The sequence below is a fragment of the Truncatella angustata genome, assembly GCF_020726525.1.
Source record: "Truncatella angustata strain MPI-SDFR-AT-0073 chromosome Unknown BKA67scaffold_4, whole genome shotgun sequence".
NCBI classification, from domain to species: Eukaryota; Fungi; Ascomycota; class Sordariomycetes; order Amphisphaeriales; family Sporocadaceae; genus Truncatella; species Truncatella angustata.
In genome coordinates, this window is record NW_025763384.1 from 2,009,946 (window position 1) to 2,032,499 (window position 22,554).

Genomic DNA, 22,554 nt, shown 5'->3' on the forward strand with positions numbered 1-22,554 from the left:
GCAAGCATATGGTCGGAAAGCTAGTGCACTGTTTCTCCCAAGAGCGTCTACGCAAGGATCGAACACGGGGAACGACGAAAACTGTTTTTATCTGGATTTGTTGAGCTCAAGCTGGTAGACCTCTTTCAAACTATTGCTACAGCCCATTAAACAGAGGTCACCCCCTGGCAAGTTCAATTGCAACGATACAACTTGGCTGTGGAAGGAAGCACTACTTTACCAACAGGCATAAATCAGAAACATTGTCCGCCAGCTTCGAAACGGTCGTTGGCGAGCGCTGTATGAAGAGCTTTGAATAAGGGCCCCGAACAGGCCAGACGTGCGAATAAACCGACTCAGGCAGAGCAGATACTACAAAATGCTGCAGTAACGGATCAATCATGACCACCTGGTGCAAGAAGTCGACAAAGGCCACCAAATTATTCGTCTCCTCTCCGGATATGACGTGCAATATGCTTTCCCTCAAAATGCGGCATTCGGGTAATGAAACCAAACCCATGCGTCTCGGCAGATGAGAGATATTTCCGAAACATGGAACCGTACAACATTCCACATTAATTAATGACTAAATTCCCTGTGCCAGTTTGAGGTTCTTGTTCGAAGGACAAGTCGTGTTCTTAGAGATCTGTATCTGCCAAAGTTAGGACTATCATGAGCCAAAGAGCAGAACAAGACTTACGGCACCTAGGCTATTCGATTGCAGTACTATTCAGCCAAAGCAAGACTCTTTCACAATCGCTCAGAAATACAAACACCGCAGCATACGCAGCACTACGGTGTTCGTTGTCCGCCGAGTGGCTACGTTTACCCTCAGATCTATCCTCAATTCTGGCGACGTCGAGCTTTATCATCGCCCAGTGCAGATTCGAGAATCGCCCTATCGTATGCCGCGATCGATTCTCCAGCACCCGCGCCCAGCTCTTGAAGCCTGTTGCGGAAATGGGTGGGGTCATCCCTATTGTTCACAAATCCACTACGACCAAAAGGAGTGGTAGCGTTGAAGAAGTTGCCATTACAAGCAACGGTACCGCGAGGAGCTTCGGGCGCAACTCGTGCAGCTGGCGTACCGGCCCACAGGCTACTTGCGTTAGAGAAGGCCGGTGATGAACCAGTGGCGGGAAGAGCTGTGAGCTGCTGAGCGAAAGTTGTGCTGCCAATCCCAGGGGATCTGGCCAGCCCCGTATTTGCTAAGCCTTGACTACCAGGACGGGCGAAACCATAGCCGCTACTAGAGGGACTGCTAGACTGGCGCTGCGCTTCATTTTTCATGTCGATAGCCCTCCCAATGGGTGACTGAGCAGTGACACCGGGCTGGGATCGACCAAGCTGAACATCTAGAAGACTTGGTGACAGCGCATCTTTGGTCTGTCCGGGACTTGCGGGTAAGCTGTGAAGGTTGACCAGTGGTGATGGAAATGATGTTCTTGATCGATGTCCGTGGCTTTGACCTGAGAGCAAAGCACCATTCTGGCTTTGGTTCGCAGATTTCCCGTATGCGTATGCAGGAGACTGCGAACTACTGCCTGCGCCACCTCCATACTGAGCGAACAGTTGTGCCTTGAGCTTATCAAGTGCCGCAGTTTGTTGATCTGTGGAGTAAGTCACACTATTCGGGTCTGCGCGCACCGGAGAGGTCGGAGCAGCGACGGCAGCAGATGGTATCTGAGCCACGCTAGATCCATATTGATTGCCGTACATCGAGAAATGCCCTTCTATTGGCTTCTGCGCTCCGGTGTAGCTGGCGTAATTCAACCCATGCTCGATAGGGCCGCCTCCCAGCTGATCCGATAGGCTTCGCGGTACATCCTTGCCACCCTCCGCCAAGTTGTTGGCGCCAGCTTCCTGCCAGAAATAGTTCCATGGAAGATTGGGGATTGCTTTACTCCTAGACGTGTCGGGGTCAATGGTCAAGCCAGGCGCGTTTGCGACAGGGCTTGGAATCAGATTGCCAAAAACTTCTTTGGCTGCTGAGGAATTCATGCCATACGATGTCTCGCCATGCGTTTTGTTTGATTGGACTGGAACATCATCCTCGTCCTCATCAAGGAGCTTGTCGACCATTCCAGCCATGTTGGGGTCGGCGCTCATCTCGTCGTCCAAGTAAAGTTGCGGAGCCACACTAGCGGCTGATGGCCCTATATACACATTTTCTTGCGGCTCTGCGTAAGAGTCCTGTTTGCCATGATGACCTGGAGCTGATATTAAGTTTGTTTGCTCAGGTAATGACGGTCCTATGGGCGACCTGGAGTCTGGAGAGGTGAGGTCCAATTGACCATCGGCCGTTGCGCCGACTTTATGCGCAGTCATTTTGACTTGAGCGAGCATTCGCGTCACATTGACCTCGTCGATGGATTTGAGTGGTTCGTCCTTAAGGTACACCCAGACATCGATATTGTCCGCTGTGGTCGTGATCGTCAGCGGGGACTTAGCGCTGCCGGCGAGATAGACACCACAGCAGAGGATATCTCGGATGCGCCAGACAGTTTCAGCCTTGGAACCGTAATCGATTCCAATAATCTCCTTCCGGTCTTTGCGGGTCTTGCGACACTTGGGTGGATTGTACCCAGGAAGAATCTGCACATCCAAGAAAAGTGGTAGCTTTCGATCCGAGAAAACCTTGAGACCAAGTGCTTCCGTGTCCTCGGACAAAAGGTACTTCGAGTCGATGATTCCGCTGTTGCCATTGGCGTAAGGAAGCAGCAGAGTTAGTACATTAGCAAGAAGCACATATAGATCTCGAATGAAAGGCTCCAGCCACTCCTGATATCGGTTGAGATCTTCCCTTGAAACGTATATCCACGCGAGATAAATGCGAATCAACGGAATCAGTCGCGTAAATGATGCAGAAAAGCCGGCTTCGTCTAGAGTTGTGACGCTGCCATTACTCGGATTTAGGGTGACATTGGTGGTAGCATCATTCTGAACAATCGACTTGAAAGTGCGAAGCAGACTCGCAGCGACGCGTACCTGAAACAATAACAAGTACTGACACGACTGCGACCGCTCTACAGTCCAATCTTTGGTATCTGCAAACAGAGTTTAGTGCATTTTTGTCGCCTGACAATGATTCATATCTGGCTCACCTTTGATATTGTCGAAGGCAAAATCACATGCTGCCATACTGAGGAGCGTCATTCTAAGAGCTAGGTTTTCAGTACCCTCACTTTTGAAGCATACTTCCATGCGATGCAGAACCTCCTTTTCAAGTTCATCACGTGCTGTAAAAGCACAACCTTGAAGGTAGTATGCATGTAGCTTCAAAAACCATGTCGTGAGAGCTTCAGAAGGAAGCTTCCCGACAGAATGCTTTGGATTGCCCCTCGGCCCAGTCTGATTGTTCAAGATGCTCTTGCGAGCTGTTTCAAGGTTACGAGCTCCCAGCCTATGAGGTTTCGCTACCGATATGGATCGCAGGAAGTAGTAGACAATCTCCAAGTTGTTTGCCGAAGGCTTATACAAAACCGCGGTTTGATGATATGATGCACCATCATCTGGGTCAAGCATACGAGCGAGCCCGTAGTGGGCTAGAGCGATGTCAAGGCTCGACTTGGGAGGTTTTTCCGTGTTTTGACATCGGTATCTGGCAAGGTCGCCCATACGGACGAGGGTTTGGTAGCATGAATCAATAAGTTCCATCCGTAAGCTGGCCGAAAGCTCACGGTTCTGCTGGGGAGTGACCAACACGTCGACGTTGAGACCATGGGCAACTTGCAGCAGCTCGGGAATATGGAACTGGCTAGCAAGACGCTGTATATACCCCGTGTAAAAGGACTGCGATGTCTTGAGAAAATCACGATAGAGCTTATCGACTTTTCGTTTCAGTACCACCTGGTTCTGGGTGTTGACATGGTCGACAACGCGCCGGTATTCGGCGTTCACTATAACGTGTGCTTCCCAAAGTGTGCCTTCGATCTTCTTCTCTCGGGCGAAATTGAAGGCATAGAAGATGACTTCCATACAAGCTAAGCGCAGCCTAGCCAAACGTTAATGAATGGGCGAGACAACTGGCTCTTCCGAGATTGGAACTTACTCTTTCAGAAGATTTTCGATATCCTCGAGGCGTGTGATCAAGTTGACGTTTTTGTTTCTTTGGGGATCAACGAGAATGCGCTTGAGGTCGCCGGCTTTCTCCTGAATAGTATTACGAATCTGGCGTACCTTGCTACAGGAAAATTAGCATCACCGTTCCTCTCCTATCCAAACATTCGTAAAGTGACCCTCTGCATAGCTGCCAAGCGGACCGTGCTATGATTCCAGTCGCATGTGGATTTTTCTTCTTTTTTTTTATTTTTTTTTATTTTTTTCCAACTTTTTCTTTCTTTTTTACTTTTTCTTTCATGTGTTGTTTATGCCAACTTACCCGAGGCTGAGCTTTGCGGCTTCGTTCAGGCTCGACTTCTCCATGTTGGGCAAATGGCGGCTCTGCGCAAGCCATGAACAAGTGTTTGGCTACACGAGGTTGGGTCGTTTGGGCTGCAAGAAGGATGTTGCAGCTGGAGGCTTGCCCGGAAAGCTCATAGTCTGGGCTTGCGCTCACATAAAGTCGTCGTTCTTGTGCGGATCAGCTCGAATGCCATAGCGCGAGGAGAAGATTTGGTTCTGGCTCTGGCTCTGGTTCTGGCTCTGGTTCTGGTTCTGGCGTCGTGGTGGAATGGGGCAAACCTGAGCGCAGGTTGTTGCAGCGATAGCTTGTCCGGCGCGAATTGGAGAGCACATTGGCAATGGTGGGAGAGAGAGGCCTTGAGCTGTACTGGTCTCACGAAGTCTCGGATACAAGGCGATTGCTGGATGCGACGTCGTTATGCGTGTGAATAACAAGGCCGACGATGCTTCTATGGCAAAGAGAAGTGGTGCGACTGAACGCAGCAAGGGGAACTCTCGACAATAAAGAGCGATCCCATTCCAGAATTTGGAGAAAGGCCAAAAAGGCCAAAAAGGGCTGCAGCTACGGCAGACTTAACTTAGACTACAGTACAAGTACAGTACTGCAAAGAGCCCCCGCCAATGAACTCCCTCTCAAGTGCGCTCTGCCTTTTGTCCAGCCAGCCGAACAGTGTCCCGTCGTCTGTGCTGAACTCTAGGGGTCTTCATCATCGGCGGAAACAACCCCACCTGCACCAAAAGATTCCCTGTCCATGCTCAGATCATTGGGGGGAGGGGGCCTTCCAAAGAATCATTGACCGCTTTACAGTAGACCTTAACCTAGACAAGTCCTGGCTGGGAATTTGGATATAATATCACAGTGATATACATACCCGTGGGTCGCAAAGCCGCGCCTGTGAGTTTGATTATTTGACATGTTGATTAACGACGGCGCCTGTCAAAGAAGTACTCGTTTTCCTCCAAATCGTCTGATCCTAGCTTTCTGCCCAGCTGTGCTTTGCCTATAGTCATACATCTACGATAGTAGAGCCTTCGTCTGGCTATGTTTGCTATTGCAGTCTAGCAAGCAGCCACGACCACGGGGAATAAACCGAGTTCAAGAAACGGCCAAGGTTGTCGCGGCACTCTCAAATGTAACTGTCCCACCTCTCAACTCTTGAAGCTCACAAGATGAAGCGCTCACGCGAGCCTGAAGAAGAGGCGACAGCTGTAGAATCACCGGCGGCCTATACGGATGACACCGCCAGTACGTCCTCGGAAACAGCGCATATTCGCGTCTCGAAATTTGCAGAGCTTGATGGGTCTGCGATAGATGACTCACATTCATCAGTGGCCATGAGATGTTCTCTGCCAGGGCACAAGGAGCCATTGGTGTTCAAATCTTATATCGAATACGAAGCACATTACTCAAAAACGCACACGAACCGATGTGCTGAATGCAGAAAGAACTTTCCTTCTGACCGCTTCCTGGATCTGCATATTGAGGAATGCCACGATGCCTTCGCTGCTGTCTTGAGGGAGAAGGGTGAACACACTGTGAGTTTAGTCCACTTACATCACCAATGTGACTACGGTTTCCTGACTTTTTCCGAGTATTCCTGCTTTGTTGAAGGCTGCGATCGCAAGTGTGGAACCCCACAGAAGCGGCGCATGCATCTTATTGACAAGCATATGTATCCCAAGAATTACTTCTTCGCAGTGACCAAAGAGGGCATTGACGGGAGAGATTCGCTACTGCTAGAGGGTGGCCATCACCGCAGAAGATCGTCCGCAAGTCAAGCTGGTGTGCAGAAGACCGCTTCCAGACGACAAAGCCTACGACAGCCAGAAGGAACAGAGACAGTCATCGAAGCCGAGCAATCAACATCTGAAAAAGACTCGGAAGCAACACAAGTGGGAACAAAAGTAGACGGAAAAGACGCCGACACGGACATGGCCGATCTGACTAGTGCTATGTCCACTTTGCAGTTTGTGCCGACAAGTGTTCGGTTTGGAAGGGGGAAGAGCAGGACGGGCTTTTCCAGAAGATGAAATTCTACTCGGATACATTCTAAGTGACTACGACAGTCATATACTGGCAGATGGCCGAATGACTTATGAGACACCAAGATGAAGTCAATACACCAACAAGACTAGTCCTACCATGTTGATATGCCCAACTTGCTTCACCATGAGTTGCAAGGCTGTTGTTAGAAGCACCGAGTTTACAACGTGAGCATCGTAGTACACCACCTCTATCTGTGAGGTTGCTTTTTTGAGGCTGAGACCAAGCACAGCCACCCGTATTCATTTACATATCACTGAGGTCTTCGGAAGCTGGCTATAGCATTTACTGATTTCACAGTTAAGACAGTCCAGTTAGCCTATCGATTTGGGTGGTGTTTTCTTCGTCTCAAATCAATCTCGCCATGTCGTATGCAATAATCTCTATAGTTCCACTAACTCGTTAAGCAGTGATAACAAGCATGAGCGAAGAGAGCCATGACATGGTGGAACTGTCATCGTCACGTTCGTGCGTTCGCGGGGTGACTTGCGAAACTCCTGAGTTGCCAGACGATTCGTTGCCAAGTAGAGTCGAATCAAGCGCACCGAGAAGCACTCTCGCTTTCCACTCGCTCCTCCATGCCTCCATAGTCAATGTAAAAAATTGCCTTCCTTTACGAGGGTGTCAGTCATCATGCTTGTCGTGGTGGAACTATTTTCTCACGGCATACCATACGCATCGTCACACCGCACGAACTCGTGAAGCAAGAAGTATGCTAATACACCTGGGTCCCAAGGCTGATGACTTTCAGTCATACCAGCAGGTGTAAACTTCTACGTAGACAAGGCCTTTCACGCAGAACCTCTGTGCAGGTTGTTTTTCAAAGATGGTTTGCCGAATAAGTCACTCGCGAGGCAGCATGGGAAAGCGCTCCTGAGTATACACCCTTACTAGTCTGGTGGCCTCACAGAGCCGTAGGGATGGGTTATTCAGAGTAAGGACCACGGTGGTAGTATCGAGTATGGCATCACATGGTGCGTTCCCGTGACGGCAAGGCAAGACACGGAGCATGAGATTATCACAGAGCTTGCATCTTGTCTTCAGGTACCGAAAACGATCTGACACACGCCAATGTCTCAAACAGATTCTGGTATTACGATTCCTAAAAATGTACAATGGCTGTGAGCTGAGTAACAGCCATCAGATTCGCTCAGTCCAAAACGCCATACGCCTGTATCATGCAAACCACCCTGAATTTGTGCCGAAATGAATCCCTCTAATCACTCGAACCACAGCCTCTGCAACCACAGCTAACACACTGTACGTCTTGTGTGTCGTCTTTCAGTTGCGCTTTCGGCACGCGACATATGCAGGTAGAGTTGAAGTTGGTCTCTTTCGTCTGTACACACCTAAGACAGCACAACTATTACAACTATGTGTTAGTATAGACCACATGACCTTTGTAAACGCAGAGCGTGTCGTACCTTTTCGTATCCCTGCTTCTTCCACTTTGCGATGAGCTTGGCGTCCGCATGCCCATTCTTGAGCAGCCAGTCGTAGAGCTCCTTGCTGATAGCCTCCTTCTCGTAGTAGAGCTCGTACACATATCGGCTCCGCTGGTGATGGATTTGGAAGACGGGCCACTGCGCTTGGTGCTTGGGGATATTGGCTGTCGGTGTGTTCTGCGCGTCCTTCATCTTGATGTTGAAGACCTCGAGGTTGTCCCGAATATCTTCGAACCCCGCCGGGGGCTTTCTCTGCCTCGAACCATGAGAGCGAACTGGCGGCATACTGTCTTTGCTCCCGAGACGGTCTTGCGGTGACTATTGGTGTTTTGCGATAGTGGGCGTGTGCTTCGCCAGTGCTTGATGTTGGAAATGTTGACTGAGAGAAGTGGTAGTGGGGCAAGGCTGAGATAGTAATGAGATGGAAGGTACCGCGCTGAAGCCTTCCCGCGCCAGACTGGAGAAAATAAATGGGCATGACGCCACCCCTGCACCAATCCTCTGGCCAATAAAGCGGCTGACGAACTAAAGCCAGCTGTGGCGCACGCCCCACCCGCCACGGCTCATTGTGGCTGTGTAGCTACTTCCCACTTCCAAGGTCGAGTCCCGAAGCTCAAGCAACCCATCGAAGCCGCATCAAGCACCACAACTGCCCGACAGACACACTCGCCATGGCGGTGACACCGACTCAATTTGCCCGGAAGACGGCTCAGTGTATGCTTGCATCGATCGAAGCCGGACAGACTTGACTAATTGGAACCCAGCGGCCAACTGGAACGATGCGAAGCGACGAGTTCTAGCGTCATACAGAGAATGGATCCGAGCTGTATGTTCCCATGAAGCCAATTGAGGCTCGAACCGCTTGAGGCCATCTGGCCGGGCGATGCGATGTTACTTGGAGGAGGCTGGTACTGATTGAGTCCCGACATAGGCGCCCGAGATCCAGACCATGTACTCCGTCCCCTTCCCAGTCTCCGTCATCAGGACGCGGATGCGACAAGAGTTTGAGCGACACCGATACGTGAACAAGCTGCCCGTCGTCGATGTCCTCCTTATGCAGAACAACGCCGAATACCAAGTCAGTCGAAGACTTCCCCCTCCTCTGGCAGCGCAAATCAGTGGGATTTTGCTCTTTAAGACCAATATCTGGCTCTAGAGATATCCTATGTCGTTCAGAACATGTTATAGCATGGCGGCTAACAGCCTCCAACTTTAGGAGACGATGAACTTCTGGAAACAGCAGACGCACGTTTTGTCATACTTCCCCGAAGAGAACTTCCGTGGTCACGAGAGGCTGCCCAAGACCTTCATGTCAGGCTTCCTTGAGGTAAGTTTGATCGATTTACTTGTAGCCGCCCTCGTTGATACTGATACATGTCACAGGGTCGCAACTAGAAAGGAAATGGGGGTATCATTCCTTGTGTATATAGCAATCCGAAAGCAGAAATCAGAAGTCCTTTTTGACATGCCGTCTATAGTGCACCAAACGCCCTAGTATGCCATTTTGATGTCTCGTCACCACCTGCGCTCCCTCAGTATGCCAGCAGGCTCATCTATATCCTATTGCTTTGCAACGAAGTCGTTTCGTGCCGCCCAGAACTTCTCCTCCACTATGTCACACAGATCTTCCATGTCCTTCAAGCCCTTGGCCAGCGCCGCAGTGGCTGTTGTCGTATCTAGACGAAATTAGCACGAATCTCTGGGTGGCCGTGGCGCATGGCGATATTACCATATGTCTGAATGCGAATGTTCATCTTGAATTCTGAAGGATGAGGAATAGAATAGGCGCAAAACTCAACATCAGGACTAGTAGTGGTTAGTAGGTCGCTCCAAAAACTTCGTAGATACGCGACATACTTCTTCATGACCATATATCGCAGCGCGTTGCCTAGAGTATGACCCTCTTCCAGAAACTCGAACGAAGCTGCTGTCGCAGACGATCCGGGTAGCTGGGCATCGGAAAATTAGCATTCCTAGTCATGAGGCGATAATTATTGTCATCTTACAATTCTGACTCTCTGTACAACATCTTCCTCTTCTTCTGCCTTTCCGTCCTCCTCCAAAGTATCTTCCTCCATATCGTCACCGGTTTCCTGAGCCTGCTCTTGGTCTGGCTGCGCCGACGTGGGAATATCCTCCATGTTGGTATCCTCGGAGGCCTCTGCCTTCTTCGTGCGGCTGGGCATGTTGAACAGTATTCAGAAGCGCCTGGGTAGTTGGTGAAATGTCGTCGAGGGATCAGACTTGGGCGCAATCGGATTTGTCTTTCTTCGATGTCCGCCGCTCGCTCAAAAGTTTTGGCGGGGCTCGAAAGCTTGCATGCGATAATCCGTAGCTCAAGGGAAAAAAATGTTGGCAGCTGCCCGATGCATACTCGCCAGCTGGGCCAGACCGGTCTGGGCGAGTCTCTCCTTGTCACCATATTGTGACATGCACCTCTTCGTGATATTGCAGGAGCAATACTGCAGTCCGTATGAAAGCATTTCAGATCATTTGAGGTGCCCTAGGGTACTTAGGACTCCTGAGGGAAGTTTTGGCACTTTCAGCTTAACATGGCTGTGACCAGCATGTACCGCATTCTCGTCGACGCTTGCTCGGGTATCAAATCGCGGCCTCAACATATCCTCATCCTACATGAATCACAATTAGGTCGGCCGAACACAATAGTATGTCGACCATCTGGGACTGCACCTGGGAAGGCCAATCCTGCAGTCCCGACCACCAGATCCAATATCACAATCAAGCACGCCGGCCCCAAGGCTTTTGAAAATGACAGGGCGTCAGGCTGTGAACCAATGTCATATACCATTACGATTTCCAGCTATCACGCCAGTCATAGTACCATCGTGCATTTGGAGCTTCACCTGAAATCGTGTTGGTACCAGAATGACGCACAAGAACGGCATTATACAGCTTTCAATTGGCGATACAGCATGAGTCTAGCAATGCAGGGTATCATCTGCTGCCGCAGATGGGGGCGGCGGCTCCTCAGTACGGCGCTGTTAGTTTCACTGCCGCGCGGCTAGGTGCAGGAGCTGTTGCTCTGCCCTACTATAGTAATAATAAGGTGTACCAACACGAGGACGGCATGCAATGGGAAGTTTCAATTGTTCGTCGCGAGTTGAATTGACCAACCCGCAAAATCACCCTAGGATCGATACAGTAATGCGTGGACGATTTGGTCAGTGCTCTCATACAAAACTCTCCCGCACGGCACAACTTTACCGTCTACAGCTCCATAGTGATGAGGATACGCGAAAGTACTGCTCCTTTCGGAATTCAATGATTTTCATTGCAGGAGAAGACAGTGACGACATCGTTCTAAGAGACCCCGCCGACTGAGACAGAACGACATTGAGGCAGCAGGGTAGCAACAATAGTCTACACCATAGACCTTTGGCGTTCTGGCGTAAACGCCTCGATCAACAGGAAAATCCAAGATTGGACGAATGTTGACTAAAATCCAACTGGCTCATCGTTGTTGGGGAATCATTTTCATTGGCCCGTATTGAGGCACGCTTGTTTCAATACTTCCTGCATCCTCGTCGGCTGCACATCTGATTGGCAATGCGACGCTCTCAAACACTGGCCATGTCAGCCAAATGCAGAATGTGTTGTGGGCTGCAGCATCTTTGGGGTGGACCAGCTTTCGGCAGGCCGGCTCACTGGGCACTGCTCGGCAAGAACACTATGGTGAGCTCATCAGCAATGGTGAAGATCCAGACCCTGGGGCCGGGTGTACATGTTCACTTGATCTACCGTGTACCGGTTAGGATACTAATGGTATACCGCAATCTATGCACATCGTGGTTTAATCTATCTATATGTTGGTCTGTGCGAATACCACCTCCCTGACAGTTATACTGGGCACTATGGTATGGTTGCTCAAAAGATCTGAGCGACAAATTACCCGGTGGGCTCGAGGTACCAGTTGCGAACTCACATGCCGGTACGCATGGCCTCCAGGAACTTTTCAAGTCTCGGATCTTCAGACGAGAAAGGGGAGGCGACAATCGGCGGGCGCCAGTGCAGCGGCGAAATGAACTTAACACTCTCAGTGCTTCAGCCATCGTCGAACTAAATATTTTGTTCTATAACCTCTGTAACATTAAAAATCAACGCAATATGAAGAAACTGCGCCCGATTTCACCATGGCGGCTCGTGTGTTTCCCATACTGTGCTGCAATTTTCACACTTTCGTATTTGAGGTCTGTTTCTTGACAGGGATCGCAGGTTGGTTAGCAGTGCGCCAATGCTTGCGACACCCACCTGCCACTGCATCTTCCAGGTGAAGATAACCGGAGATCTTCAGGGACAAATACCCTGCTTAAGCCTGTGCCCGAACGGTAATGAGGAGCTCTGCCAGGAAGTAGCGCGCACTATCTGAAAGTTACAATCTGCACGTTGACGAAAACCGTGCATACATACATACGCCGTACATGGCGACGGTCTAACGCTTCTGGCGGCTGACACAACTTTGTATTGAACCATAATGACCGAGTTACTCTGCCAAGTTATGGCGGACCTTTCCGCGCTCGCTAGTGACGGTATTCTGTGACCTCAAGCGAGCGCATAATGTTCGGTGGCTATGTTGTTTTGGATGTTCTGGATGTTTTGGTAGACATTGTTTCCGACCGTCCGGACATGGGCAACGATAACGCGGATTATTTATTGCTGTTCCTAACATATCTCAAACTCAGGCACGGCGAATACTACTCTGGCAGGTCCAGGTCCCCTGGCTTGATGCTTTTAGCAACAGCCTCATATGGCGGGGAACTTTGGCTCCAAAAGCTCGAACAACGCTAAAGCAGGAGAAACACACCAAGACCTCAACCGAGTGAGCTAAAGAAAGTATATAAGATCAGGAGGGGGACTTTCATCTCAACGTGATGATGAGTATGCTCACGCAATCCGATGGAGATCATAAATCAACACGAGGTCAGACGGACGACAGCAGCATATTCGCCGTTTGTAAAACAATTTGAACTGCCGTTGGATTGCGTACGCCTTCTCCAGATGCCAAACACAGCTAACGGAGGGCTCTTAGACCGTCCCGCGATCTCCCTGCTCGTCGACTTACAGGGGCGGGCCATTAGTCCCCGTTACGCCCCTGGCGCACTAAGTACCCTCACCTGAAAACTCTAAATGACATGCGACTGGTTTGAAGTACACAATAACGGGCATTCATACTTGGATGATTGGCACCCTCGTGACATGGAACTTTATGAAGTTGCAGTATACCTGCATCACTGACTGCCCGTGTCTGATAAGTATGGTAGGCTGTCGTGCTATTCGGAAAAATCAATAGTGCGTTTGGAGAAGTGAGCTGGCGCGGACTGAGCGAGGTATTGCAAAGGTTTCTCAGCCTGTCGAGCATGTCGCATCTGACAGCGTAGGAAGTTGGACCCGTCCTGGTCTGCTTCAGCGGTGTCCAATCATGCGCTGGTGTCTGGCTCCAAAGCGCAAAGGTTGGGTTCACAGCTGCCAGCTGCACCACAAACAGCTTGGGTTTTGATGGTAACCAGAGGCCACCCGAGGTTTCCAGTGGACTCTGGGCGGGCTTTTTAGCATCAATGTAAAACAAGCCTACGGATTACGGAGGCAGGCGACGAACCCCTACTCCAGTTCGCTGGCTCTTAGTGCCCTAGGGCATCTGGGCGATCCACCGTCGATTACCAAGCTGGGGGGTGAGGGAGGGGGACTCGATCGGCAGGCTTGACAATCAATCAATTAATACTAGCTAGCGAGTCCCTGACAAGGAGATTTCAGTTTGAATTTCTTCAAGATCCTGGATCCAGGACATAGGATTAACAGGCTGCGATGGGGGCCTGCCTGTCGTGTGTCGCGTCACATGCTATCGTCAATACGAGACCAGATGATCAACTGCATAGAGATCCAAATGCAGACAACTTTATGTCGTCTCATCTCTCGCTAGGAGCAAAGTTAGGAGAAAGAATGCTTGGTGAAAAGGGCACGGGTGGAAATGTGTTTTGTATCATACACTACCTAGCAACCTCGGGATGCTCGCCGGTTTTCTGCGCTAGTCATAAAAAATCGCCGGTTTCCCACGCTAAAGGAATTCTGATACGAAAGGCCTGGGACTTGTTCGCCGTCCTGACTGTCAATGGCCTGCAATTTGAAGGCTGGTGGCTTTGCCGGTGCTTTGCTGGTTGCTTTGCTGGTGCTTCCTTCGACCAGCCCAGCGTCATCCTAGAGGAAGAGAGGGCCGTGATGGTGCCCGCCCCTCCTCCCAATGTGTAAGTAGTACATTCATGTGTAGCAATAGAGTGACGGTTTCCGCCGAGCCTGCTGGATGACAGGGGTTTGGGTGAAGACTCCCAGGCAGTCGAATCCACACTTCTCACACACAGAGCTGTGTCACTCCCCATTCCGCCTCCCCTTTCATAAATCATAAATCGATCAAGGGGGCCACCATTGACAAGGGCCTGGGTTGCTGCTGCTTGGCCTTGCAAGTGGAGCCAACAGTGGTACATTGGCCCTGTACTTCCATCCGCCGCATTGGGTGTGCACTTCACTCGCCGCTGTGGTCTAGTCTTGGGTCTTGGACTTGGGTCTTGGACTTGGGTCTTGGTCTTGGTACTGGTTCAGGACTTTGCACGCAGCACCGTACCGCACCAGGTGCGCTCTCTGGATTGGGATTGGGACTGGGACTGGATTGGACTTTTTCCTTTTCTACTTTGCTGCCCGCCCAGACCCCTCCGCAGTGGCTTGAAACTTCTCTCTTCCTCCTCTCCTTCCCACTCTCTTCTCTCACCTAACCTCGCATCTCGTGTGCACGAGTCTTTCGTTACTCTTTCTATACGTTTTCCTTTCCGTGGAGGGTTGCAGTACGGGATTCAAAACTCGGGAGCGCCTGTGTGTCTTTGTGTGATTCGCAAAGTCCCCTCATCCAGCCGGTACAGCTATCTCGAGTCTGCTTACCCTACCCAGCGCAAAGCCGTCGACTCTCGTTCGGGGTCCGCTTAAAGTCAGCCACCTTCGGCATTTGCCTATTATATGCAGTAGCGACCAAAACCAGAGACACTCCCGTCTCAGCGCGACTCGCTCGTCTGTGCAACGTTCGCATCTCAGGAGACATAGAGAATTCCAATTTAACCGTGGTACAAACGAAGAGGGACAAGATATTCGCTGCAGAAAGACCTGATTGGCTCCCCGACGTTATTGGGTTATCTCCAGCCCAACACCAGCACCAGCACCAGCACCAGCAGTGAAGGCGGCAACGACCCGGCGATTTCAGCGGGTTTCGAACAAAAAAGGACTACGTGAAACTCGAGTTCCTCGTTGGCGGCTCCAGCCAGATCCCTGGGAACTGCGCATTAGGAAGCCCCTGTTGACTACCCAAAGCAGAATCACCTCTGATCTGCTCGGCATTGCGATATCCAGAGTTTGCGTTTTGTATACACTTGATTTTACGATCACAGAACCAATACGGTCATTGAGACTGCCGCATTTGCTACCTGAAGAAGGGCAATCTATTGCAGAAACGGGAATCATCTGCCTTACCCGCCAGGAACGCCTCGACTCTCGCACGCTAATCTCGTCCGTTCTTGCTGGCAAGTGAGTTCGATAATTCATTCTCCCAACCAAACATCGCACCGGTCCTTTTCAACCAAAGGAGAAATCGTGTATTCGCCAGTCTGCATATACGCACGCTGCGTTAGTCCCGTGTGCAGCGCTCTAATCGATCCCTGTCTCCGGGACAATCTCTAATTCAGCCGGCAAAACGCCAGCTGCACATCACGATCAACACCACAAGCTCTTATCAGTTTCCTAACAATCACTTCTCACAATGAGCGCAGCAGTCGCAATGGCTCCTTCTCCGCCACACCACGATAGGCCACTCGCGCCCGCCACTATCTCAAGCGCACCCCCAGCGTCTGTGGCCTTGGCTCCGGCACCAGCTTCGTCGCCTGCGGTATCTCGTGCCCCTTTAACGCAACGCACCGGCAGCGGTAGCCCTAGAGCAGGCCAGTCGGCCAAGTCGTCGCCGCCCAGCCTGTAAGTCTATCTCCATGTGTCATGATTGGCCCTTTCCCCTTCCTGCAGACACTAATACCGGGTGATGCAATAGTCGAAATGTCCCTGGCCCCGCCGCACCCAAGATCGTCGTCAAAAAAGAACCCGGGTCGCCCGTGATCCATGCTCCCCGCCACAGACCTCGAAAGTTGGATCTCTCCAAGGGCGGTCTAGCAGGTTCGGGAGCACAGACGGCGCGGCTACCCGGCGAGAGGGATGGTGGACTCGGCATTATGGAGGTCGGCCTCGCCTGCTTGTCTCCCGGCTTCGTTACACAAGATCCAACCATGAAGGAGCAGTTGCAGCGCAGTATGAGCGTGCGAGAGCAGCAACGTCAAATCATCGAGGCACGTCTGCAACAGCAGTCAGCCAAGGGAGATGGGCCAGACACCGGCAAGGACAGGGATGCCTCCAACCAGTTTGCAGCCAAGACTCCTGGTATCTCATCGAGGCGTAACAAGGCCCCTCCCGGTCTAAGCATCGTAGCACCATCTCACGAGCAGTTTGCCAACGAACGTGTCATCCAGTCCGCTCCTCTTGGTCAAACTTTCACCGGCAGACACAACCCCCACCCGCTAACCAGGCACATCACCAACCAACCTTCGAATTTATCGAGCACATCACACATCCACCATGTTCCTGCACAACAGACAGCAAATCGTTTGCCCCCCATCGCAGATGTGTTTGGCGCTGGCATTGCACACTCCGAAGCAAACTCCCGTAGCCTGCATCCCGCTTCCAGCCATGGGCCCCCTGTTTCTCCTGGTCATCCTCCTCAGTACGCCCAGGGTCCTTTGTCTAGCAGACCCAGGGAGTACAAATCTGCCGAGGAGGCTCAGCAAGAGCTTGCTGGTGGTCGACCCGATCTGCTGCCCAAGATTGTTCATTATACTGGTCACCAACCTCCCACACCGCCTTCCCCAAGAGTTGGAATGCCGATGCTGGACCACAGCCGCAGTGCTAGCAAGCGGAGACGCGCAGATTATGAGGAAGGCGGCAGTCCTCCTCTCGGCCACGGCCCCTCTGCTACTCGGCGGACTGGACCCTTTGGCAGCGGCCGTGATAGCCCTGAGACCCAGAGGGCCAAGAGGGAAGAGTTCTTGCGAATCTGCGAGCGTGCCTGGGATCTATTCCACTCGTGAGAGCTCTGATCCAAGGGCATGTAGGCACCTTTCTTTCCTTTACAGAGTCTACGACTTATACCACGATATGGCATGGCGTTTCAAACACGTGCTTGTTTCGCTTTGAGGAGGTTCACTTGAACACACGCATATATATCTCTTTATTCTAGCGGAGCATAAAACGTACCGCATTTTATCTGATCGCGTAGGGAAGACGGATATCTTCCCACGTCAACTACCGAGGTAAACTCGTGAGGGCATGAGTTTCGCCTGAGGATATAGTTGTATCTTACAATGATAACCGCCAAATAAGGGCGAGTTTGGGATCGCAGAAGCCAAATAGGCTCCCGGGCATCCAAAATGTTGCAGCTTCTTGGAACATCATGCCCTGTTTCTTCTTCTCTGAGCATCCAGGCATATTAACGAGTTTCGGAAGGGTTTTCTTGGAGGGGTATCATTTCAGGAGGTCACTCGCATGAGAAGTGGCTATTCTTATTGGTCATGGGGGTTTATTCATGACGGTTGGGTGGGATTTATGGAAAGCGAATAAAGCCGGGAGGCCCAAGATGGTCTACAGTCACCCCGGGATTAGGCTTTGAAAGCAGGCATGCTTCAGTAGCATGCCGCGGAAAGGTGAATGGTGTTGTATTTAGGAATCTTCAAACTCTTGATTAGGGGTGAAGACTGAAAGTCTTTGAAGGTGTATACATAATACGAATATTTTTTGATACTGATTTTTCCCTCATGATCTTGTTCAGGGTCTTCTTTCTTGTTGACTGTTGATATGTAGGCGCTGAACATCACAGTGCAAACCACACCACGGCAGTATAACCAACTATGCGGTCGAACTCGAGATTAAACGAATACTGCTTGGATCTAGAGACTAGAGTCGGATTGCACACCCAATCAACCACCTCCTTGTCTACATTCTCATCTTCTCCTGCCGCGCGGAAGGATGTGTGTGGTCGGATCTACCCTATATCTCCCGCCCCTGCAAATCGTCCCTACTATGGATCTGCCAAGCCGCAAACCCGACCGACGATCACTCAGTAATACTCAGCGAGACAAATTTTATTTTCCTCGTATACTTTTTGCGGTCACAGGGAACGACTATTCTCCATGGATCTATTGCTGGCCCCATTGATATCGATCCTGCCCCACACAATGTTTATGTGTATATATGTACATATATATAGTCCTCTGCGAGCCTCGACGGGTCCTCGGCATTAGCCAAATGGGGAATGCCCAGCGAAGCGGCCGCGATTCCTCGGAGAGCGGGTGAGCGAAGAAGAAGAAGAGCCTGCCCCCCCCCCCCCCCCCCCCCCGGGGCTTGCGCCATGAGGGTACGAGCTCGGATGCTGGTCGGGGCTGAAAGGGATGACGGCAGCAACAGCAGTCCGTAGTCAAGCAATTGATCTTTGTTCTTCGGCGAAAACAAGTTGCTCCTAGCATTGCATCTCCATCGCAGGTCCAAGAAAAATGGCCAAGCACCGTAGCCCGTCTTGCGCCGTGATTCTCGTCGATGATGGTCAGCGTAGTAAAGTCTTGCACGCCTTGTCAAATTTGCTTGGGACGAAATGGATGTGGTTAGCCGCTTAGAGTCGTTCCTGTTTGTCCATGCTCTCTTGCGTAATACAGCAGGGGCTTGTCCTCATACGAACGATGCCACATGACGAGATTCCATGCCCAGTGGTTATGAGTGGAGCGATGCGTAGGGATGTTGACAGCTGAGGTGAGGATGATGGTTATAGATTTGCTGGAACAAAATTTACTTTACTTGGGCACTTGATTATTTTACTTCCTTAATTGAGATAGCTAGCTAAATGTTCACTACCATCCCCATTCAAGGCATTCTGCTCGTACTGGTCTAGAAGTCATTAGAGGGAAATGAAGTCTATGATGAGACAGCCGAGACTAGCCAGATTCCAGTCTCTAATCTCAAAGGATGGCTTAACTCGAAGCCACAGAAACACTGAAGGTATTCCTCCTCGTAAATGCAATGCGGCTGTTTCCCTGCTCCCACCATCAACTTCACTTCTACCATAACTTTCTAAAACCCTCTAACAGTGAAGCAACACTCCTGTTGCTGCCTTGCATGCTTCAGACATCCGGAACGAGTGTATCGCCCAGCGCCTTTCCGTGAGTATTTCCCAGGGTGTGCGAGTATGATCCATGTTTTATACAAACCAAGAGCCGTCAGCTGTGACGCTCACTCGCAGTGCGCATGGCGCATCTACTTGAATTCTATCCTGTGGATGCGCTGCGCGGTGGATCTCCGGGGTTTTTGTTTTCGATGCCGAAACCTCATCATGTTCGTAAGAAATATGTCGTGAGAAAAGGGTAGAAAAATAAGAAGACGAGAAATCATGAACGAAAAAAGAGAACACCATAACTCCTTTGCTAAAGGCATAAACGACCCTTCCAATCATTCAAGCAAGAAGCGCCCTGCGTTGTGAGGTAGTCGCTCGTAATGCTGCAAATGTGAAACTGGGGTTGATTGGTGTCTATGAACCCATCTTCTGGATGGAGACACAAGAGGTGACGGAACATTGGCGTGCACGCCATCATCAGAATAAAAAAGCTCTGTGGGGAATGGATGCCTCTGTGTGCTGAAGACCACATCAAAGACCTTCTTCGCCAGCCTTGCAAAGCTTGATCTCACGACCCCATTCTGACTTCAAGACTTGTGAAGCGGTGATACGTCTCGAAGGATTGGGGTCAAGAATGGAATAGATGACATTACGACACCGCGCCTAACACAAAAATCAAGTCAGCAAGTCGTACGGGGCGAGTCTGGGCTGGAGGACAACTTACACGGTGCAACGACTCTATGGGTCCGTACCCCTCCTCGTCGCGACGGCCCTCGAGGTACCGCTCGTAGAACTCGTCGTCATCCTTTTTAGCGACGCGCCACAAGTGTCTACCCGTGCGCATTGCCATATAGATGACGCCGCAAGCCCAGACATCGACTGCGCGGGCGTCGAACTCTCGATCTATGTACTCTTCGGGAGCGATATACGGCGCTGAGCCACAAAGACCCGACACCATATGAGCATCATTCTCCCAAGCCATACGAAAGCATTCGCCATTGCCGAAATCGGTGATTTTGAGGGCGCCATGGGAAGTCAACAGTAAATTCTCGGGCTTCATATCCCTGTGAGCGACACCCATTTCATGCATGTACTCGACGCCGCGCATCATCTGCTTGAAGTAGCAGTCCGCCTCCTGAACCTCAAGCTTACCCGCGGCAAGAACAAGAGTGTACAAATCTCCACCGGAACAGAACTCCATGACTTCGCAGTAGTCACCCTTGGAGTCCTTCAGCAAGTCCAGAGTGTGGATGACATTTGGGTGGCGTAGGGAGGAAGAAATGCAGAACTCGGCAGTCAGTCGCTTGCTGTATTTCTTTTCTGTCTCTTCAGGTCTGCGGCGGAATTCCTTGACTGCAAACAGCTTTTCGCCACCATTCTCGACCTTCTTGTGCGATATCCTTACAATACCAAAGGCGCCACGGCCGACGACCTCCTGGCACTTTCCGTATTTGTCAATAAGCGTACTGGTGGCATTGGGGCCGCCTTTCTTGTCGTTGGCCAATGAGTCCTTCTCTTGCTTCAGGGTGTCGACCCAGTTGGAGACGAGTGACAAGTCTGCTTCTGGTACGTCGGCGTTCTTCTTTCCAAGCAATGACTTCCACATGTCCGAGAGCTTCTCCTGCCGCTTGGCACCCTTCAAGTGATGTTCATGGCCACCTTGTACATTTGAGTTGACAATGTACCTCTGAGACAGCTGGGTGGTCTTGGAGGTGGTGCTAGCTGGGCCCTCGCGAGGTTTGTCTGTTGTCGAGGGTTTGCGGACTGGCGGTGCTCTTGCTGCAGCCGTGGTAGCAGCAGCAGCGCTGTTTGACGGACTGGGGGAGATTTCGGCGGAAGCAGTGGGAAGCTTGGTGACGTCTTTGGTCGAGAACATTCTTGTCAGTCTGTCCTTGACCGACGTCTTCGGCTGTCCCTCGGCATTGAGGGTTCCGTTGGCGACGGGCTGGCCATTCTCCGGGTTGATTTTGGGGGACCGCGTGGACAGCTCAACAGATCTAATTGAGGAGGGCTGTGAGGCTGGAGGCGTGGTCTTTTCCGAGGCGCTCGTCATTATCGAAGAACTGGAGGTGGCGGGCATTTGGCAGGCTCTGCTGTGGTTTGGTTGCCTTTGCTTTCCTGTCCTTTCCTTTCCTTTCCTCTGCTCTCCTTTGGGTGGGTTTCCCAAGAGGCCAAGATTGTTTTTCCTTGCCTGTCCCAGTTGTACTTCTAGTTCTAGGGTGCCGGGGTGCTTAAAGTGTAGCCGTGGGGTAGAAGCGACTGGGGGGCGTGTGTAGGTGGGAATGCGACAAGCGACAGGCACTGTAGGCGTTCCTCAGTGGACGCTGCTGGTGATGGCTTGCTTGTGCTGTGGGATGATGACAGTGGTGGCGGCGAAATCGCCTGGGTGGGCTAAGCCCGGTGTTGGCGACACGAAAGAGATAGCAAAATAGATTGCTGGGTTCGACTTGCGGATTTCCCTCTGCTGAGAAAATGTAAAAGGAGGAGAGGGCAAAAAGCGGGTTGAGGTGAATTTGTAGGTAGGCGGTAGGGTGTCGAATAAAGAGAATGCACCACCGGGGGGGGGGCGTGGTCTGGTGCTGGTGCTGGTGCTGCTGGGTGCGGGTGCTGGTTGCTGGTTGCTGGTACCGATAGTGGGTAATGGGTGACTTAGTGGGTAGTAGGTGGTGGGTAACAGGTAATACTGCTAAAAAGGCTCAAAGCCGCCCTATTCTCAAAGCCTGCTTTGCCTTGCTTGCCTGTGCCTGCTGGCCTGCTGCGGTGTCTGGAAGTAACTTAAAGATATGGGGGTGCTCGGTTTTGGGAACCAGGTAGGGAAGCCCCCTCAGTGGGGAGACAGGCCGAATGCTTCCTTTATTTTTTTTTCTCTTAGCGCGCCGGAAGCCACTAATTCAAGTGGTGTAGCTGATGTGTGCTATGGTAAGCAACCGTGGAATGTGACGATGTTCTAGAAATTCGACTTGTGCGGTAGTTAGCCGACGCCAGTGGTGGCGGCAGAAAACTCGAGATGGAAAATGTGGTAGTCCGTAGACCTCGATCCAACAACACTCCTCCGGATCAGAGAGGCTACAAGAAAGATCAAGACAGCTACCACAACTGGTGGTAACTTTCGGGGGAACCTACGACTGGTTCCAGCAAGTGTTAGAGGACGAGCAACGGGAATTCAGTTTGATTCCGATGCGCAGATATGTGGGCAGTCATGATTAAATGTTTTCCGGAGTGATAGATAATCGCGGCTGCACTTCCTACTTCTGAGTACTGACGACAGATACGTCCACTTCTGAGGAGACGGATCAGATGCCTGCTCGCCAGACCAAGTTCCGAGTACAGCAGCACAATAGATGGCGATTGTGGAGCAGTGCAGGTCGGACACACAATTAAATAATACTCCCGGTACAATGATGCTTTTTATGGAAAGAATTGGAGCGACAAGA

At 51.1% G+C, this 22,554-nt stretch overlaps 9 protein-coding genes across 9 annotated transcripts; 5 read left to right on the top strand and 4 right to left on the bottom strand.

Annotated features, from left to right (window-relative positions):
* Positions 1 to 684: 684 nt before the first annotated feature.
* On the bottom strand, positions 685 to 4,615 carry BKA67DRAFT_275089 (uncharacterized protein). The gene is made up of 4 exons (XM_046095914.1): positions 4,361 to 4,615; positions 4,031 to 4,162; positions 3,084 to 3,973; positions 685 to 3,026 (listed from the first exon to the last, which is right to left on the bottom strand). Exons 1-4 carry the CDS (start codon positions 4,402 to 4,404, stop codon positions 823 to 825), a joined length of 3,270 nt encoding a protein of 1,089 aa, XP_045958593.1. The 5' UTR covers positions 4,405 to 4,615; the 3' UTR covers positions 685 to 822.
* A 702-nt stretch (positions 4,616 to 5,317) lies between these two features.
* BKA67DRAFT_275159 (C2H2 type zinc finger domain-containing protein) lies at positions 5,318 to 6,545 on the top strand. Its single transcript, XM_046095915.1, has one exon. It carries the CDS (start codon positions 5,554 to 5,556, stop codon positions 6,412 to 6,414), a length of 861 nt encoding a protein of 286 aa, XP_045958594.1. The 5' UTR covers positions 5,318 to 5,553; the 3' UTR covers positions 6,415 to 6,545.
* Positions 6,546 to 7,432: 887 nt separating this feature from the next.
* On the bottom strand, positions 7,433 to 8,300 carry BKA67DRAFT_275244 (cell cycle control protein cwf14). Its single transcript, XM_046095916.1, has 2 exons — positions 7,852 to 8,300; positions 7,433 to 7,790 (listed from the first exon to the last, which is right to left on the bottom strand). Exons 1-2 carry the CDS (start codon positions 8,155 to 8,157, stop codon positions 7,644 to 7,646), a joined length of 453 nt encoding a protein of 150 aa, XP_045958595.1. The 5' UTR covers positions 8,158 to 8,300; the 3' UTR covers positions 7,433 to 7,643.
* A 195-nt stretch (positions 8,301 to 8,495) lies between these two features.
* BKA67DRAFT_564733 (uncharacterized protein) lies at positions 8,496 to 9,325 on the top strand. Its single transcript, XM_046102766.1, has 5 exons — positions 8,496 to 8,586; positions 8,637 to 8,698; positions 8,804 to 8,950; positions 9,089 to 9,199; positions 9,256 to 9,325. The coding sequence occupies exons 1-5, from the start codon at positions 8,544 to 8,546 to the stop codon at positions 9,265 to 9,267; spliced, it is 375 nt and encodes a 124-aa protein (XP_045958596.1). The 5' UTR covers positions 8,496 to 8,543; the 3' UTR covers positions 9,268 to 9,325.
* A 107-nt stretch (positions 9,326 to 9,432) lies between these two features.
* On the bottom strand, positions 9,433 to 10,058 carry BKA67DRAFT_658633 (DNA-directed RNA polymerase; the record flags this gene model as incomplete). Its single annotated transcript, XM_046107308.1, has 4 exons — positions 9,433 to 9,548; positions 9,602 to 9,678; positions 9,730 to 9,821; positions 9,879 to 10,058. 4 exons carry the CDS (start codon positions 10,056 to 10,058, stop codon positions 9,433 to 9,435), a joined length of 465 nt encoding a protein of 154 aa, XP_045958597.1.
* Positions 10,059 to 10,424: 366 nt separating this feature from the next.
* BKA67DRAFT_535655 (uncharacterized protein) lies at positions 10,425 to 11,214 on the top strand (the record flags this gene model as incomplete). Its single annotated transcript, XM_046100050.1, has 3 exons — positions 10,425 to 10,873; positions 10,930 to 10,981; positions 11,107 to 11,214. 3 exons carry the CDS (start codon positions 10,425 to 10,427, stop codon positions 11,212 to 11,214), a joined length of 609 nt encoding a protein of 202 aa, XP_045958598.1.
* Positions 11,215 to 13,586: 2,372 nt separating this feature from the next.
* Positions 13,587 to 15,082, top strand: BKA67DRAFT_275257 (uncharacterized protein). Its single transcript, XM_046095917.1, has 2 exons — positions 13,587 to 14,129; positions 14,824 to 15,082. Exons 1-2 carry the CDS (start codon positions 13,693 to 13,695, stop codon positions 15,035 to 15,037), a joined length of 651 nt encoding a protein of 216 aa, XP_045958599.1. The 5' UTR covers positions 13,587 to 13,692; the 3' UTR covers positions 15,038 to 15,082.
* A 618-nt stretch (positions 15,083 to 15,700) lies between these two features.
* Positions 15,701 to 17,051, top strand: BKA67DRAFT_658634 (uncharacterized protein; the record flags this gene model as incomplete). Its single annotated transcript, XM_046107309.1, has 2 exons — positions 15,701 to 15,891; positions 15,965 to 17,051. The coding sequence occupies 2 exons, from the start codon at positions 15,701 to 15,703 to the stop codon at positions 17,049 to 17,051; spliced, it is 1,278 nt and encodes a 425-aa protein (XP_045958600.1).
* A 2,600-nt stretch (positions 17,052 to 19,651) lies between these two features.
* Positions 19,652 to 21,200, bottom strand: BKA67DRAFT_592500 (kinase domain-containing protein; the record flags this gene model as incomplete). The annotated part of the gene is made up of 3 exons (XM_046104844.1): positions 19,652 to 19,783; positions 19,845 to 20,899; positions 20,939 to 21,200. The coding sequence occupies 3 exons, from the start codon at positions 21,198 to 21,200 to the stop codon at positions 19,652 to 19,654; spliced, it is 1,449 nt and encodes a 482-aa protein (XP_045958601.1).
* Between the last annotated feature and the right edge of the window lie 1,354 nt (positions 21,201 to 22,554).